General features: G+C 45.4%; 1 protein-coding gene across 2 annotated transcripts in view; it reads left to right on the top strand.

Moving 5' to 3' along the window:
- Nucleotides 1–16,811, top strand: part of DNAAF9 (dynein axonemal assembly factor 9) — a 113,623-nt gene that overhangs the window by 11,152 nt on the left and 85,660 nt on the right. For both annotated transcript variants that reach the window (XM_039368364.1, XM_039368363.1), the window contains exons 3-9: nucleotides 1,776–1,895; nucleotides 1,978–2,102; nucleotides 4,766–4,862; nucleotides 7,788–7,894; nucleotides 9,134–9,211; nucleotides 13,033–13,131; nucleotides 14,742–14,797. In XM_039368364.1, coding sequence (XP_039224298.1) covers nucleotides 1,776–1,895; nucleotides 1,978–2,102; nucleotides 4,766–4,862; nucleotides 7,788–7,894; nucleotides 9,134–9,211; nucleotides 13,033–13,131; nucleotides 14,742–14,797 — 682 coding nt within the window. The remainder of the gene's footprint in view (nucleotides 1–1,775; nucleotides 1,896–1,977; nucleotides 2,103–4,765; nucleotides 4,863–7,787; nucleotides 7,895–9,133; nucleotides 9,212–13,032; nucleotides 13,132–14,741; nucleotides 14,798–16,811) is intronic.

The following is a 16,811-nucleotide window of genomic DNA, read 5'->3' as shown; positions in this document are numbered from 1 at the left end:
AAGCAACAGATGGAAACTCATCCAGGAGAGAAGCAACCTAGAACTAAGGAGAAACTTCCTGACAGTGAGAACAATTAACCAGTGGAACAACCTGCCTCCAGAAGCAGTAAATGCTCCAACACTGGAAGTTTTGAAGAAGAGACTGGACAGCCATTTGTCTGAAATGGTGTAGGGTTTCCTGCCTGAGCAGGGAGTAGGACTAGATGACCTTCAAGGTCCCTTCCAACTTTATTATTATTATTATTAACAACCTGCCTCCAGAAGCGGTGAATGCTCCAACACTGGAAGTTTTTAAGAAGAGACTGGACAGCCCTTTGTCTGGAATGGTATAGGGTCTCCTGCTCAAGCAGAGGGTTGGACTAGATGACCTCCAAGGTCCCTTCCAACCTATAATTCTATGTTCTAAGTTTTCAGAATCCAGCTTCATGAGTCAAAGCCTTGCCCCTAAATTCTGTAGTAACTGGATCTGAAGGTCTCCTGGGGACAGAGAGGTCTTCCAGTATCCCAGGGGCTGCCCCAAAGAAGAGGGAGTCAAGCTATTCTCCAAAGGCAGGAGAAGAAGCAACGGATGGAAACTAATCAAGGATAGAAGCAACCTGGAACTAAGGAGAAACTTCCTGACAGTCAGAACAATTAACCAGTGGAACCACCTGCCTCCAGAAGCTGTGAGTGCTCCATCACAGGAGGTTTTTAAGAAGAGACTGGACAGCCATTTGTCTGAAATGATATAGGGCAGTGATGGCAAACCTTTTAGAGACCGAGTGCCCAAACTGCAACCCAAAATCCACTTAAGTATGGTCGGGTGCCGGGTGGGCGTGGCCTATTGGCTGGGTGTGGCCAATTGGCTGGACGTGGCCCATTGGGTGGGCGTGGCTGCTGTGATAATGGCAGACTGAGTGGGACTAAAAAGTTCAGTCAATCAATTCCAACTTTGCCAGATCTTTTCTTTTTTCCCCGCAAGAAGCTGAAATTGATTGATTGAACTTTTTTTTTTTTTTTTGCACACGGCGACAGAGGCCTAAAGTGAAAAGGTTTTATAAAACCCAGCTAAAGGCCTAGGACTGGGGCGACGGCGTGTGTGCCCACAGAGAGGGCTCTGCGTGCCACCTCTGGCATGGGTGCCATAGGTTCGCCATCATGGATATAGGGTTTTCTGCCTGAGCAGGGGGTTGGACTAGATGACCTCCAAGGTCCCTTCCAACTACTACTACTACTACTACTACTACTACTACTACTACTACTACTACTACTACTACTTCTTCTTCTTCTTCTTCTTCTTCTTCTTCTTCTTCTTCTTCTTCTTCTTCTTCTTCTTCTTCTTCTTCTTTTTCCTCCTCCTCCTCCTCCTCCTCCTCTCTGCCAACCTCACTCCCTTCTAGCACTGATGACATTACCTAGTTGGGTCATGAAACGTCTGCAAGAAAACCACCAAGCTCAGAGAGCACCAAGGACCCCATACTCCTTTTCTTCCCCCTCCTCCTCCTCCTCCTCCTCCTCCTCCTCCTCCTCCTCCTCCTCCTCCTCCTCTTCCTCCTCTTCCTCCTCCTCCTCCTCTCTGCCAACCTCACTCCCTTCTAGCACTGATGACATTACCTAGTTGGGTCATGAAATGTCTGCAAGAAAACCACCAAGCTCAGAGAGCACCAAGGACCCCATACTCCTTTTCTTCTTCTTCCTCCTCCTCCTCCTCCTCCTCCCCCTCCTCCTCCTCCTCCTTCCAGCAAATTTCCTCCCAGTATCTTATTCTACAAATGCCCTGTTTTTGTTTTTTGCAGGAATTGATAGTCGGTACAATGAAGGATGCTGGGAACTCGCCAACCACCTTCTCTTCGGCTTGTACAGCCAGGGCAACAATGAGTTTGAAAGATCAGGATTTCCGGAAGAAGTCCTGGACGGTAAGCCCCCCCCCCCCATTTGAGGTCGCCGATAACGCTGGTGCTCCTCCACTTCTAACAAGTCCTCTTTTTGTGACCGCAGACGTGATCCTGCTGATTAAACCGGACAGCGTCCATCTGTACTGCAACCCTGTCAACTACAATTACCTTCTCCCCTACGTGGCGTTTTGGAGGAACTTGCACTTCCACTGCCTGACGGAAACCGAGGTGAGCGAACAAGCCACCAATGGGGGGTGTAGAACAAGGCTTGTTCAAACAGGCTCTCAGTGTGTGAAAAGTCTGCACTTCCAGGATTTCGGGGGAATTCTGGGCGCGGAAGTCCACAAACAGCTCGTACTTCTTCCAATTCCTTCCTTTTTTCCTCTTTCTCGCGCCACTTTTGCGGATAGGAAAAATCCGTTTTCTTTCTGGCTATCCACCCAGATCTCTAATTCCCCCGTGTTGTATCTCTCCAGCCTTAGTTTTCCATTTCCAGGGTCACCTGGTTGTTGGCTTTCAACAATTCTCTCCAGCTGGCCTCCTCATCTGCCGTTTGGGACTTTTATTTCGGAGACCTTTTACACTTTCGCAGGGGACTTGGCGTTCCCACCAGGCTTTTAAAATTTCAGGGTTTTTTTTCGGTCCAAAACATCTTTTTGCTGTTCCTTTATCTTTCGCTCCTTTCCCAGCCTCATCCCACCAGCCCAGTGATTCTCAACCTTTTTAATGCCACGACGCCCAACCGGTCGTAAGTCAAGGACTAGTCAACTGGTGCAGCACCGTTTGCAGAATGGGACTTTTGGCGGGCTCAGCAGGGCAGAGACAGCCTGGACGATTCCTATTGGCTTTTGAAAGCCAATAGAATTAGACTCTATTCAAGAGAGTCTATTCTATTGGCTTTCAAAAGCCAATAGAATAAAAGGGAGTAGCACAGCTAAGGAAAAGGGGGAAAAAAATGGCGGACTGCGTGGTTTGGCGACCCCCGTGAAATGGTCATTCGACCCCAAATGGGGTCCCGACCCACAGGTTGAGAACCACTGCACCAGCCCGTCGTTTCAAGTGGGCTGCCTTGGATCATGAACGCCATCAAATGAATTCATCCCTGGGGTCTTTGGCACCCATGAAATAGACGGCGGGTACAATAGGCACGGATTTTAAATTGGAAGGGGCTCACGGAAAAACCCTCCGGCGTGGCTCTGGAAAAAAAAAAAAAATCACAAATAGCCTGATTCCGTTCAAGAGCGCCAGGGGTCTTTTCAGTTAGCACAGTGGTTCTCAACCTGTGGGTCGGGACCTCATTTGGGGTCAAACGACCATTTCATGGGGGTCGCCAAACAACGCAGTCCGCCATTTCCCCCCCCCCCTTTTCCTTAGCTGTGCTACTCCCTTTTATTCTATTGGCTTTTGAAAGCCAATAGAATAGACTCTCTTGAATAAAGTCTAATTCTATTGGCTTTCAAGAGCCAATAGGAATTGTCCAGGCTGTCTCTGCCCTGCTGAGCCCGCCAAAAGTCCCATTCTGCAAACGGTGCTGCACCAGTTGAGTAGTCCTCGACTTACGACCGGTTGAGTAGTCCTCGACTTATGACCGGCTGGGGGTCGCGGCATTAAAAAGGTTGAGAACCACTGAGTTAGCAAGTTCTGTAAAAATGCCCTTTTTAAAAAAAACCAAAAAAAAAAAAAACCCCAACAACAAAAATTGAGCTTGGCAAAGTTTCCTATCCCGTATTTGGGCTTTGCGAATACGCACAAGCTGGATTTTAGATGCTTTTGTTCTGTTGATTGGTTTTGTGTTTTGTTTTTTTTAAAGAAAGGGGGGCCAGCTTGAGCTCTGCTCTGAATTTGAGGATTGCAGGGTGGGGGCACAAGGTGTGACTCTAACAGCCATTTGCTGGTTTCCAGTGAGGGGCACGGAGAGAGAAGCGGGAATGTCTGTCCCCCTGTTTGTCATTCAACACGGGCCAGCTTTTGAGCGCTTGCAAAAGGTATTTTGATGTTGGGATAGAAAATGTCTCGCTTACCATCTTCCACCCAGGAGAGAGAGAGAGAGAGAGAGAGTTTGGGGTTAGTAGTTAAGGTTGGCTGAGAAAACAAGAGGCTCTGAGTTCTAGTTCCGCCTTAGGCATGAAAGCCAGGTGGGTGACTGTGGACCAGTCCCTCCCTCTCAGCCCAACCTGCCTCAATCACCAGGAGACTGGGAGTTCTAGCCCCGCCTGAGGTATGAAAGCCAGCAGGCTGACTGTGGGCCAATCACCAGGAGACTGGGAGTTCTAGTTCCATCTTAGGCATGAAAGCCAACTGGGTGACTCTGGGCAAATCACCAGGAGACTGGGAGTTCTAGTCCTGTCTGAGGTATGAAAGCAAGCAGGGTGACTTTGGGCCAATCACCAAGAGACTGGGAGTTCTAGTTGACTTTGGGCCAATCTTAGGCATGAAAGCCAGCAGGGTGACTTTGGGCCAATCACCAGGAGCCTGGGAGTTCTAGTCCCGCCTTAGGCATGAAAGCCAGCAGGGTGACTTTGGGCCAATCACCAAGAGACTGGGAGTTCTAGTTCCGCCTTAGTCACGAAAGCCTAAATGGGGCATAAACTCACCTAACAAATCTTTCACTAAGCCACCTAAAATTGGGGTTCAAATCTGACGATAAGTCGAGGACACCCTGTACTAGAATTTCTTATTTCGCTTGGCCGGAATTGACGATCCCAAACTGCGGCCTTTTTAGAACCACCCGGAAGCTGTGCTTAAAGGGGTTTTGGGGTTTTTTTTTTTTTGAAGGAATTAAAAGCCCTCGTAAATCATCCAGCAGGAAACCCGCCCAAATATTGACGTTGCGCTCATTATTTTTCAAAAGTTTCACCTCCCCCCCTCCCACCTTGTCATTTTTATTTTAGTATGAAGATGAAGAGGCCGCGGAAGAATTTAAAATTTCCAGCTTCGTGGACATGGTCCGAGATTGCAGCCGGATCGGCATTCCTTTCAGCTCCCAAGGTGGGTTTAAGACAGTGTTTCTCAACCTTGACCATTTTAAGGCATGTGGACTTCAACTCCCAGAATTCCACAGCCAGCAACGCTGGCTGTGGAATTCTGGGAGTTGAAGTCCACATGCCTTAAAATGGTCAAGGTTGAGAAACACTGGTTTAAGAGAACCCCAAATCTTTTATTTATCGATTTATTTTTAAAGTATTGCTTTTTAACAATAACACTCTCCGGTTCCTGGTGTACGGCGTGTTATCTTGGTTTATATATTTGGAAAAAACAAACAAACGGCACTAATAATTAATTCCAAATTTTTTAAATTTAGACTCTGACGCAACACAGATAGTCCTCAGTTTACAACAGTTCATTTACCGACGGTTCAAAGTTACAACAGCACTGAAAAAAGCCACTTAAGGTCCACTTTTCACATTTAAGGAACCGATATAGCATCCCCATAGTCACGTGATCAAAATTTGGATACTCGGTAACTGGTTCATATTTAACGACAGATGCAGTGTCATGTCATCCCCTTTTGTGACCTTCGGACAAGCAAAATGAATGGGGGAGTCAGATTCACTTAACAACCGTGTTACTAACAACTGCAGGGATTCGCTTAACAACGGTGGGGAGAAAGGTCATAAAATGGGGCAAAACTCACTTCACAAATGTCTTGATTCTCGACATATATTTTGGGGCTCAATTGTAGCTGTAAGTCAAGGACTACTTGAGCGTTTGTCCCCATCTGGATTTTGGTCTTCATTTTAGTGCAGGGGTCTTCAAACTTGGCCCTTTTATGACTTGTGGACTTCAATTCCCAGAATTCCTCAGCCAGCATGCCTGGCTGAGGAATTCTGGGAGTTGAAGTCCACAAGTCATAAAAGGGCCAAGTTTGAAGACTCGTGTCTTAAATCTAACAAACAAAATGGAGGCTGGCTGAGGAATTCTGGGAGTTGAAGTCCACAAGTCATAAAAGGGCCGAGTTTGAAGACCCCTGATATAGACTTTAAGAGGAGTGGGCTTCATCTCCCAGAATTCCTCATCCAGCGTGCCTGGTTCAGGAATTCTGGGAGTTGAAGTCCACAAGTCATAAAAGGGCCAAGTTTGAGGACCCGTTTTAGTGGGACTTGAAGGAAAATCACAGGCATATTGTCTCCAAAGTGAGTAATTTGAGCTCCTTCCTAATCTGCATTAATCACCCTCTGTAAAATTGAAACACAAAAGATCCCCTGTGCTTTACACATAAATCCTCTTTTATGCACGGAAAGAACGGATTCTTTTACTATTATTATTATTACTATGATGATGTAGCTTTACTTTTTTAAAAAACAGAAAAGACTCAGCTGTCCATTTCCTGTTAATGATGGGATGCCAGGATCTTAAGCAGAACAGCCTTGGCAGGGATTTTGAAGGGGGGGGGGGAGAGAGAAACGGGTTACAGAGCCCTTGAGCTGATGCAAGAAGCTTGCAAGCCTCTTCGTTGCAGTTCCTTTATTTATTTTTTTAATGAACCTTAAACAAGAAAGCAGAACTCCGTAGGTTTTTGAGTAACTGCAGAAAGAGGGCAGAGAAGAGCAACAAAGGTGATTAAAGGACTGGAGGCTAAAACCTATGAGGAATGGTTGCTGGAATTGGGGATGTCTCATTTAATGAAGAGAAGGACGAGGGGGGACAGGATAGCAGTCTTCCAGTTTCTCAGGGGCTGCCCCAAAGAAGAGGGAGTCAAGCTATTCTCCAAAGCGCCTGAAGGCAGGACAAGAAGCAATTAATGGAAATTAATCAAGGAGAGAAGCAACCTGGAACTAAGGAGAAACTTCCTGACAGTTAGAACAATTAACCAGTGGAACCACCTGCCTCCAGAAGCGGTGAATGCTCCAACACTGGAAGTTTTTAAGAAGAGACTGGACAGCCATTTGTCCGAAATGGTGTAGGGTTTCCTGCCTGAGCAGGGGGTTGGACTAGATGACCTCCAAGGTCCCTCTCAACTCTGTTATTCTGTTAACAGGGCCAGGAAACATCCTAGAGCAGTGGTTTTCAACCTGTGGGTCGGGACCCCATTTGGGGTCGAACGACCATTTCACGGGGGTCGCCAAACAACGCAGTCCGCCATTTTTTTCCCCTTTTCCTTAGCTGTGCTCCTCCCTTTTGAATAGAGTCTAATTCTATTGGCTTTCCAAAGCCAATAGGAATTGTCCAGGCTGTCTCTGCCCTGCTGAGCCCGCCAAAAGTCCCATTCTGCAAACGGGGCTGCACCAGTTGAGTAGTCCTCGACTTACGACCAATTGAGTAGTCCTCGACTTACGACCGGTTGGGGGGTCGCGGCATTAAAAAGTTTGAGAACCACTGTCCTAGAGACATGGAAAAGAAATATCTTTTAATAATTTGGACTTATTTTTTGCTTGGTCAAAAGAAAACAACCCACAACCCATAACCACAGCTTTCACTGGTCTTGACCAAAAGCATTTCTCTCTTCCAGTGTGCCAAAACACTGCTAACAACATCTATACGTTGTATGTTTTGCAGAGTTGTCTGCTGTCCCCTGGATTAAATCAGGGGTCTTCAAGCTTGGCCCTTTTATGACTTTTGGATTTCAGCTCTCAGAATTCCTCAGCCAGGCACGCTGGCTGAGGAATTCTGGGAATTGAAGTCCACTCAGAGTCTATATCGGGGGTCTTCAAACATGGCCCCCTTCAATTCTGGGAGTTGAAGTCCACAAGTCATCGAAGGGCCAAGTTTGAAGACCCCTGGATTAAATTTTAACTATATCCTTTCTGTCCTACTCCCTCCCTCCCCATCTTTCAGTGTGGGTGGAGTATGTGCGAAAAACAGCCATCAGTCCCTTTTTTCAATGCCGTTTTAACTTTGGACGTCGCTAAACGAGGACCCTTGCCCCAAAAAAAAAAAAAACCAAGTTGCAAATCCGGGTTTGCTTTCTTCCAGGTCACCTGCAGATCTTTGACATGTTTGTGGTGGAAAAGTGGCCCATTGTGCAGGCTTTTGCGCTGGAAGGCATCGGCGGTGATGGCTTCTTCACCATGAAATATGAGGTAAGATTGGGGGGGGGGCTGAGTTACAGCAACCTTTTCCCACCCAAGGGGCTTTCAGGAAGCCAATCAGAGTGATGACGTGGGGATCAGGCCCCCCACTTTTCCAGCACCCCAGCAAACCCACTTTGCATTTGGAAAGCTTTGATCCCACGGGCGTCTCTTGTGTGTGCTGGGGGGGGGGGAAATCAAGATAGAATTCAATAATAGAATAACGTGAGTTGGACGGGACCTTGCAGGTCATCTAGTCCAACCCCTCAGCTGAAGCAGGAGACTCTGTACCAGGGGTCTTCAATCTTGGCAACTTTAAGACTTATGGACTTCAACTCCCAGAATTCTTCAGCCAGGAGGAATTCTGGGAGTTGAAGTCCACAAATCTTAAAAGTTGCCAAGTTTGAAGACTCTTGTTTCTCTTGAATTTTGGGGCTCGGTTATGGTGGTTACCAGTCGAGGGTTACCTGTATTTTGCACGTTGTCCCCAACAATCCGGGTCCTCATTTTAACTGACCTCGGAAGGATGGAAGGCTGAGTCGGCCTGGTGAGATTCGAACTCCAGACTGTGGTCAGAATTTGTCTGCAATACTGCATTCTAACCACTGCGCCACCAGGACTCTTGCACGGAATGGTAGAAGGTCTCATGCTTGAGCAGGGGGTGGACTAGAAGACCTTCAAAATCCCTTCCAACCCTATGATTGTGTAATTCTGTTGTGTGTTTCCTAATGTGCATTTCTGCTTACAAGTGTCCTCTTGTATAGACCCCCAGCGCTCTTTGGTCTGACCCAGGGGTAGGCAACCTTGGCTCTTTTATGACTCGTGGACTTCAACTCCTAGAATTCCTGCGCCAGCCATGCTGAGGGGAAAGGGAGAGTTTCCAAGCTAAGCCATGCTGGCTGAGGAATTCTGGGAGTTGAAGTCCACGAGTCATAAAGCGGCCTAGGCCTAGGCCAGAGGTAGGCAACCTTGGCCCTTTTATGACTCGTGGACTTCAACTCCCAGAATTCCTGAGCCAGCATGGCTTAGCTTGGAAACCTCCCTTTCCCCTCAGCATGGCTGGCTCAGGAATTCTGGGAGTTGAAGTCCACCAGTCATAAAAGAGCCAAGGTTGCCTACCCCTGGTCTGACCGCTGAATTCCTGAGACCCCTTCCTCATACAATCCCATTTGCCATCCCTGCCTAGCCCCCCACCCCACACCTCACCCCCATGCCTCTTGGCCGCCTCTGACTTAGTCTTCTTCTTTGCAGCTGATGGACGTCAGTCTGGATCTCTGGAAAGCCTACAGCAAAGTGGATCCTGTTTCTTTGGAAAGTTTACTTGATGAGGTAACGTGTCCAGCATTTTTCCCCTTTTTTCCCCAATCTCTTCTTAAAAACTTCCAGTGTTGGAGCACACACAACTTCTGGAGGTAGGTTGTTCCACTGGTTAATTGTTCTCACTGTCAGCGAATTTCTCCTTAGTTCTAGGTTGCTTCTCTCCTTGATGAGTTTCCATCCGTTTCTTCTTGTCCTGCCTTCAGGTGCTTTGGAGAATAGCTTGACTCCCTCTTCTTTGGGCCAGCCCCTGAGATACTGGAAGACTGCTATCATGTCCCCCCTTGTCCTTCTCTTCATTAAACTAGACATCCCCAATTCCAGCAACCGTTCCTTATATGTTTTAGTCTCCAGTTCCCTGATCATCTTTGTTGCTCTTCTCTGTACTCTTTCTAGAGTTTCAACGTCTTTTTTATTTCGCGGTGACCCAAACTGGATGCCGTATTCCAAGTGTGGCCTTACCAAGGCCTTGTAAAGTGGTATTAATACTTCACCTGATCTTGATTCTGTCCCTCTGTCAATGCAGCCCAGCACTGTGTTGGCCTTTTTGGCAGCTGCAGCACATGGCTGGCTCCTATTTAAGGGATCATCCATTAGGACGCCGAGATCCCTCTCACAGTTATTGGGGGTCATTTCAAGAAAACGTACCCACCAAGTGGTCCCATGGGCTTTTGAGGAGGAAGAACAGCAGAGAGATGGTGGCTCATTCTAAAATGGCTTCCAGGTGGACCCTGTTTTGGAAGCACAGAGAGCGGTCACTCCCACGTTCGTGTCCAGATGCATTTGAGAACGCATGCTTGGGACCTGTTCGTCCCAGTTGCAATGTATGGCTGTGAAAGTTGGACCATAAGAAAGGCTGAGCGCCAAAGAATGGAGGCCTTTGAACTCTGGTGCTGGAGAAGACTCCTGCGAGTCCCTGGACTGCAAGGCGATCCAACCGGTCAGCCCTAGAGGAGATCAACCCCGACTGCTCTTTAGAAGGCCAGATCCTGAAGTTGAAACTCAACTATGTTGGCCACATAATGAGAAGGAAGGACTCCCTGGAGAAGAGCCTGATGCTGGGAAAGATGGAGGGCAAGAGAAGAAGGGGACGACAGAGAAGGAGGTGGCTGGATGGAGTCCCTGAAGCAGGATGCGTGAGCTTCAATGGACTCCAGAAGATGGTAGAGGACAGAAAGGCATGGAGGAACGTGGTCTATGGGGTCGTGATGGGTCGGACATGACTTTGCAACTAACAACAACATCCCTTGTTCTGCCAAGGGGCAGGAGGCAGTGATCAGGTGCCCAGGCAACTGGTTCTTTTGGATCCAATGAACAGTCCAGTAAATAAAGGGATTTTAAGCTTCACTGTTAGCTCAAGCAAACCGATTTAAACACATAACATAAAAAGCACACAGGTAGTCCTTGACTTGCCAATCATTCCTTTAGTGCCCCTTCAGATTTACAAGGGCACTGAACAAAGTGACTTAAGATATTTTTCATACTTAGACCGTTGCAGCCTCCCCATGATCTCGTGATCAGAATTCGGCCACTTGGCAACTGGTTCCTATTTATGATGGTTGCAGTGTCCCGGGGTCATATAATCCCCTTGTCAACGCTGCTAACTTCAGATGTTTTTGCTTTGACAAGAGTAGAAATGCAACCATTTTCTTCTTATGTTTTCCTTTTAGAGTTAGAGGATGCGGGGAGGGGAGGAATGTGCACGAGAGTTTAGATAGACATAATAATATTGGACTTGGTGTGAGAACCAAGGTTATTGAAATAAGAGATGATAAGGATTGGTGGGGCTGGAGAACTGGAGGGAAAGCCTGCATTTCAAACTAATTGGAGAATGTGGTTTATGACTGTTAATTGGAGGAGGGAATTGTGCTTTGATGCTGTGTGCTCAGGGCAGGAGAATTCAATTTTTGGCTTCGGCTGTGTTAGTGCCGATGCTATGCTTCTCAAATAAAGAATCTTTAAGGTAAACAATGCCTCGGAAGTTCTTTGAAGAGTTTCATCTGTCGGGACCATGACTCCCCTTTTGCGAAATGAGAAGCAAAATCAACGGGGAAGTCAGATTCGCTTAACAACCGTATTAATTCACTTAACTGCAGTGATTCACTTAACAGCCATTGCAAGAAAAGTCACAAAATGGGGCAAAGCTCACCTAGCTGTCTTGCTTAGAAAGGGGAATTTTGGCTGCATTGTGCTAGTAAGTCAAGGACTATACCTGGATTAAGGGGGATTTGTTTCAGATGTGCTACATAGCTTTTCAAGTTCACTGCGTGAGGAACGCTCACATCTCCATCAGGTGCCACATTGTGACTTCTTTCATGTTTGTTTTTGGGTTTGCTATGGGCTCAGGAGCTTCCATTCGGATTCCAAGAGGCTATTAAGCTTTTCCTTCTAGCTTTTCGTATTCTGGAAGGTTTCCCCCCCCCCCAGAAACTGGGAAGAGTTGCAAACTGGTCCTCTGCTGACACCTAGTGGCTGTTCAGACCTCTGTTTTCTTTCAGCCGGCTGCATCATATTAAAAATAATAATAGTAATAATAAAGTTGTAAGGTACCAACTTTATTAAAAAATAAGTCCTTGTTATTAAAAGATATTTCTTTTCCATGTCTCTAGGATGTTTCCTAGCCATGTTAACAGAATAACAGAGTTGAGAGGGACCTGGGAGGTCATCTAGTCCAACCCCCTGCTCAGGCAGGAAACCCTATACCATTTCAGACCAATGGCTGTCCAGTCTCTTCTTAAAAACCTCCAGTGATGGAGCATTCACCGCTTCTGGAGGCAGGTTGTCCCACTGGTTAATTGTTCTAACTATCAGGAAGTTTCTCCTTAGTTGTAGGTTGCTTCTCTCTTTGGTTAGTTTCCATCCGTTGCTCCTTGTCCTGCCTTCAGGCGCTTTGGAGAATAGCTTGACTCCCTCTTCTTTGGGGCAGCCCCTGAGATACTGGAAGACTGCTATCCTGTCCCCCCTCGTCCTTCTCTTCATTAAACTAGCATACCCAATTCCAGCAACCGTTCCTTATATGTTTTAGCTCCAGTCCCCTGATCATCTTGGTTGCTCTTCTCTGCCCTCTTTCTAGAGTCTCGACATCTTTTTTACATCCTGGTGACCAAAACTGGATGCAGTATTCCAAGATGCAGGCCTTACCAAGGCATTGTAAAGTGGTATTAAATAGACCCTCAAGTGTAGATGTTTCTGCTGTGAAGCATCCTTCAGCACATTCGGGTCTGTTAGCAGAACTCTCCAAGACGTGGGGGCTCAAGTGGCATATTAATTGACCGATTATATAGGCAAGATAGTGGAGTGATCTTAAGGCTACATGTCTTTTTCCCAAACCTGAAACAAACCAGTCCTTCCTCCACCGAAATCAGATCTAGAGGGATCCAGAGTGATTGCTTTCAGCTGAGTTGTTTCTAAAAATAAGAAATAAATGATATGAAATTGCCATGTTCTTTTTTTTCTCTCTCTCTCTCTCTCTTTTGATGTTTTATTCCTCCTTGCTGGTGTAGTGGAATCTATTTCCAGCAGCTGCTACGGGCAAAAGGAGAGGTTGAGGCAAATTAATTTAATTTTTACCAGCCGTTGATTGTGTTTAACCCCGAGTTGCTTGACTTCAGAGTTTGACAAGAAGCAGGTTGTTGTTGTTATTGTTGTTTTAAAAAACCTTTTTTTGGGGGGGGGGTGCAAAATGTTTTGAGCAGGTTAGGCCTTGATCTTTCCAGCTCCATAAATGCAAATGTTTGACCTCTTCCTTCACCCTCTTGTGGGGGATTTTAATGGTGTTGGCTGGCAGAGGGAAAGCCTGTGGGCTGATAACGAAATGTTTTTTTCTCTTCTAGGACTTGATGACTTTTGAACATCAGTGGACCAACTTCTTTGCCAATTTTGACACGGAAATTCCTTTCATTCTGGAACTCTCAGAATCTCAGACTGGAGAGGTATGGACCGAATTTTAGAGAGGGAAAAAAAAACTTAATTTTAGTTATCTGATTACAGGGCGTCCTGGACTTGCAAGCATTCATTCAGTGACCATTTGAACTTACAACAGCATTGAAAAAAGGGATGTAGGACCGTTTTCCGCACTTACGACCTTTGCGGCATTCCCCCTGGTCACGTGATCGAAATTCAGATGCCCGGCAACTGACTCATATTTATGACGGTTGCCACGTCCTGAGGTCTCAAAATCATTTTTGGTGATCTTCTGACAAGCAAAGTCAATGGGGTGGGGCGTATTTGCTTAACGACCGTGAGAATGGAATGGAATAAGTCAGGATAGGATAGGATAGGAATATAGATTATAATAAAAATACAAAATAGAATAGAAATTAGAATAGAATGGAATGGAATGGAATAGAATAAGACAGGATAGGATAGGATAGGAATATAGATTATAATAAAAATACAAAATAGAATAGAAATTAGAATAAAATAGAATAGAAATAGAAATAATAGGATAGGATAGGATAGGATAGGATAGAATTTAGAATAGAATAAAATAGAATAGAATAGAAATAGAAATAGAAATAATAAGATAGGATAGGATTAATAGGATAGGACGGAATGGAATGGAATAGAATAAGAGTAGAGTAGAATAGAATAGAAATAGAAATAAAATTAATAGGATAGGATGGAATGGAATAGAATAAGAATAGAGTCGAGTAGAATAGAATAGAAATAGAAATAAAATTAATAGGATAGGATGGAATGGAATGGAATGGAATAGAATAAGAATAGAGTAGAGTAGAATAGAATAGAATAGAAATAGAAATAGAAATAAAATTAATAGGATAGGATGGGATGGAATGGAATAGAATAAGAATAGAGTCGAGTAGAATAGAAATAGAATAGAATTAATAGGATAGGATAGGATGGAATGGAATAGAATAAGAGTAGAGTAGAGTAGAATAGAAATAGAAATAGAATTAATAGGATAGGATGGAATGGAATGGAGTGGAGTAGAGTAGAGTAAAGTAGAATAGAATAGAATAGAATAGAATAGAATAGAATAGAATAGAATAGAATAGAAGAAAACAGAACAGCACAGAACAGAATAGAATAGGTGAACTTCCTTGTGCTTCTAATTAAGACCCAGCCAAACCATCCCCCCCCCGCTCCTCGTAGCTTATAATATTGATATTTTCCAATCCAAAGGCCACTGTTCTCTGGGGTGGCTTGCAGGAATCATTTAAAACCGTCAAACGGACCCGCGAAGTCTGAAATAGAATATTTCTCGCCGCCCAGCCGCGTGAAGCTGCTTGTGCGTTTTGAGCCTTTGAAACGAGCCTTTTCAGGCTCCCTGCTCCCTGCCAGAGCGCCAACGCGCTTTCACTTCGGGAACGAAAAAGGCATCCATCTGGCTGGGTGAAGGCGAACTGGACGCTGCCCAATGGAAAAAGACAGGGAGCTGGCTGGAGGCGCGGGCGGTGCCATCTGGAGATGGCCAGAAATCTTTTTGCAAGAGCCTAAACAGCTCTTGAGAACACAATGATGTGGATCTCCCTAATTCTTTTTAACAATATCAATGCTTTTTTTCCCCCCCTCTCTTTAGCCATTCCGAAGTTACTTCAGCCACGGGCTGATTTCGAGCCACATAACAGATAACAGGTATTTATTTATTTTTTGGTTTATTTCTGTAACTTCCTTCCCACGCAAGGTCCTATCCCCGTACGAATCTGATTTCTAGTTTTGTCCTCTAATGGAAAAAAAAAAAAAAAGGAGCCATAATTCCAGAGGAGACGTTTGCCCCTTTGAGCCTTTCAAAACCGTTTCTTCTTCCATCGAACCGCCGAAGGGAGAATACTATAAAATGTAAGATTTGTCGTGCTCATTCCAGAGTCTGGTCATATCTCATCAAGGGTAACTTTGCTTTCCCACCCAGCAACATTTCATTATCCAGTCCAGATATACAACCTTGGAAATTGATGTATAGCGGAACGAGAGACCTGTCGTTATTTTGTCTGATTGCAGCTGTCATTTGTCTCTGGCACAAAAGAAGGGTCCTTGTGTTAGTTTTTAGCCAGTCATTTTATCAGAAGACTTGGGGAATTAAATTTGGGCTGGGTTTTTTTCTGTACTTAAATCAGAAAAACCACTGAATATGTTAAAAAGGCCTGTGTTTGCTTCTTGCCACTCTAATAATAATAATAATAATAGTCTGGATAGTGGACGTGGCAGTGCCTGGAGACAGCAGAATAGACGAGAAAGAACTGGAGAAGATAACAAAATACAAAGACCTACAAATAGAAATAGAAAGACTGTGGCAAAAGCAAGCAAGGGTAGTACCAATAGTCATAGGCGCTTTGGTGCAATCCCAAAACAACTGGAGCACCACTTGAACACCATTGGCATTGACAAATTCGCTATTAGTCAATTGCAAAAGGCGGCCTTACTAGGAACTGCTTCCATCCTGCGACGATATCTGTAATACCATCAAACATCCACATCTGCCTATCCCAGGTCCTGGGTAAGGACTCGATAGGTAGACAAAATGCCAAATCCAGTTGAACATCTGGCTGACTGTGCGATGATCCATAATAGTAATAATAATAGTAAAGTTGGAAGGGACTTGGAGGTCATCTAGTCCAACCCCCTGCTCAGGCAGGGAAACCCTATACCAGTGGTTCCAACCTTTTTAATGCGCGACCCCCACGGTCGTAAGTCGAGGACTGCTCAATCGGTCGTAAGTCGAAGACTACTCAACTGGTGCAGCACCGTTTGCAGAATGGGACTTTTGGCGGGCTCAGCAGGGCAGAGACAGCCTGGACAATTCCTATTGGCTTTTGAAAGCCAATAGAATTAGACTCTATTCAAGAGAGTCTATTCTATTGGCTTTCAAAAGCCAATAGAATAAAAGGGAGTAGCACAGCTAAGGAAAAGGGGGAAAAAAATGGCGGACTGCGTTGTTTGGCGACCCCCGTGAAATGGTTGTTCGACCCCAAATGGGGTCCCGACCCACAGGTTGAGAACCACTGCCCTATACCAGTTCAGACAAATGGCTGTCCAGTCTCTTCTTAAAAACTTCCAGTGTTGGAGCATTCACAGCTTCTGGAGGCAGGTTGTTCCACTGGCTAATTGTTCTAACTGTCAGGAAGTTTCTCCTTAGTTCCAGGTTGCTTCTCTATAGAATGGAATGAAATGGAAATTGAAATAGAACAGTTGGAAAGGACCTTGGAGGTCATCTAGTCCAACCCCCTGCTCAGGCAGGAAACCCTATACCATTTCAGACAAATGGCTGTCCAGTCTCTTCTTAAAAACTTCCAGTGTTGGAGCATTCACCGCTTCTGGAGGCAGGTTGTTCCACTGCTTAATTGTTCTCACTGTCAGGAAGTTTCTCCTTAGTTCTAGGAGAATAATCGCCTCATAATATTTTTCCCATTAAGAATGCACATTTGGTTTTCCATCGCGTTTTGAGGATGTACAGGCCGTCCTCAACTTAACGACCGATCACTTAACAAATGTTCAAAGTTACAATGGATCTCAAAAACGGGCCTTCATGACCCATAGGCAGAGTTCTGATGGCTGGAGAGCATAGTCATGTCCCTACATTTTGCCTACTTTCAGCATCCCAGGGTCATGTAGACCAGAGGTCCCCAACCTTTTTGGTTTGGGAGCACGGAAA

This window comes from Crotalus tigris, unplaced genomic scaffold, assembly GCF_016545835.1.
Source record: "Crotalus tigris isolate CLP2741 ecotype Arizona unplaced genomic scaffold, ASM1654583v1 scf7180000020772.1195989, whole genome shotgun sequence".
In the NCBI taxonomy this organism is placed as follows: domain Eukaryota; kingdom Metazoa; phylum Chordata; class Lepidosauria; order Squamata; family Viperidae; genus Crotalus; species Crotalus tigris.
The sequence above is the reverse complement of the archived record's forward strand: the minus strand, read 5'-3'. Positions and strand labels throughout refer to the sequence as shown.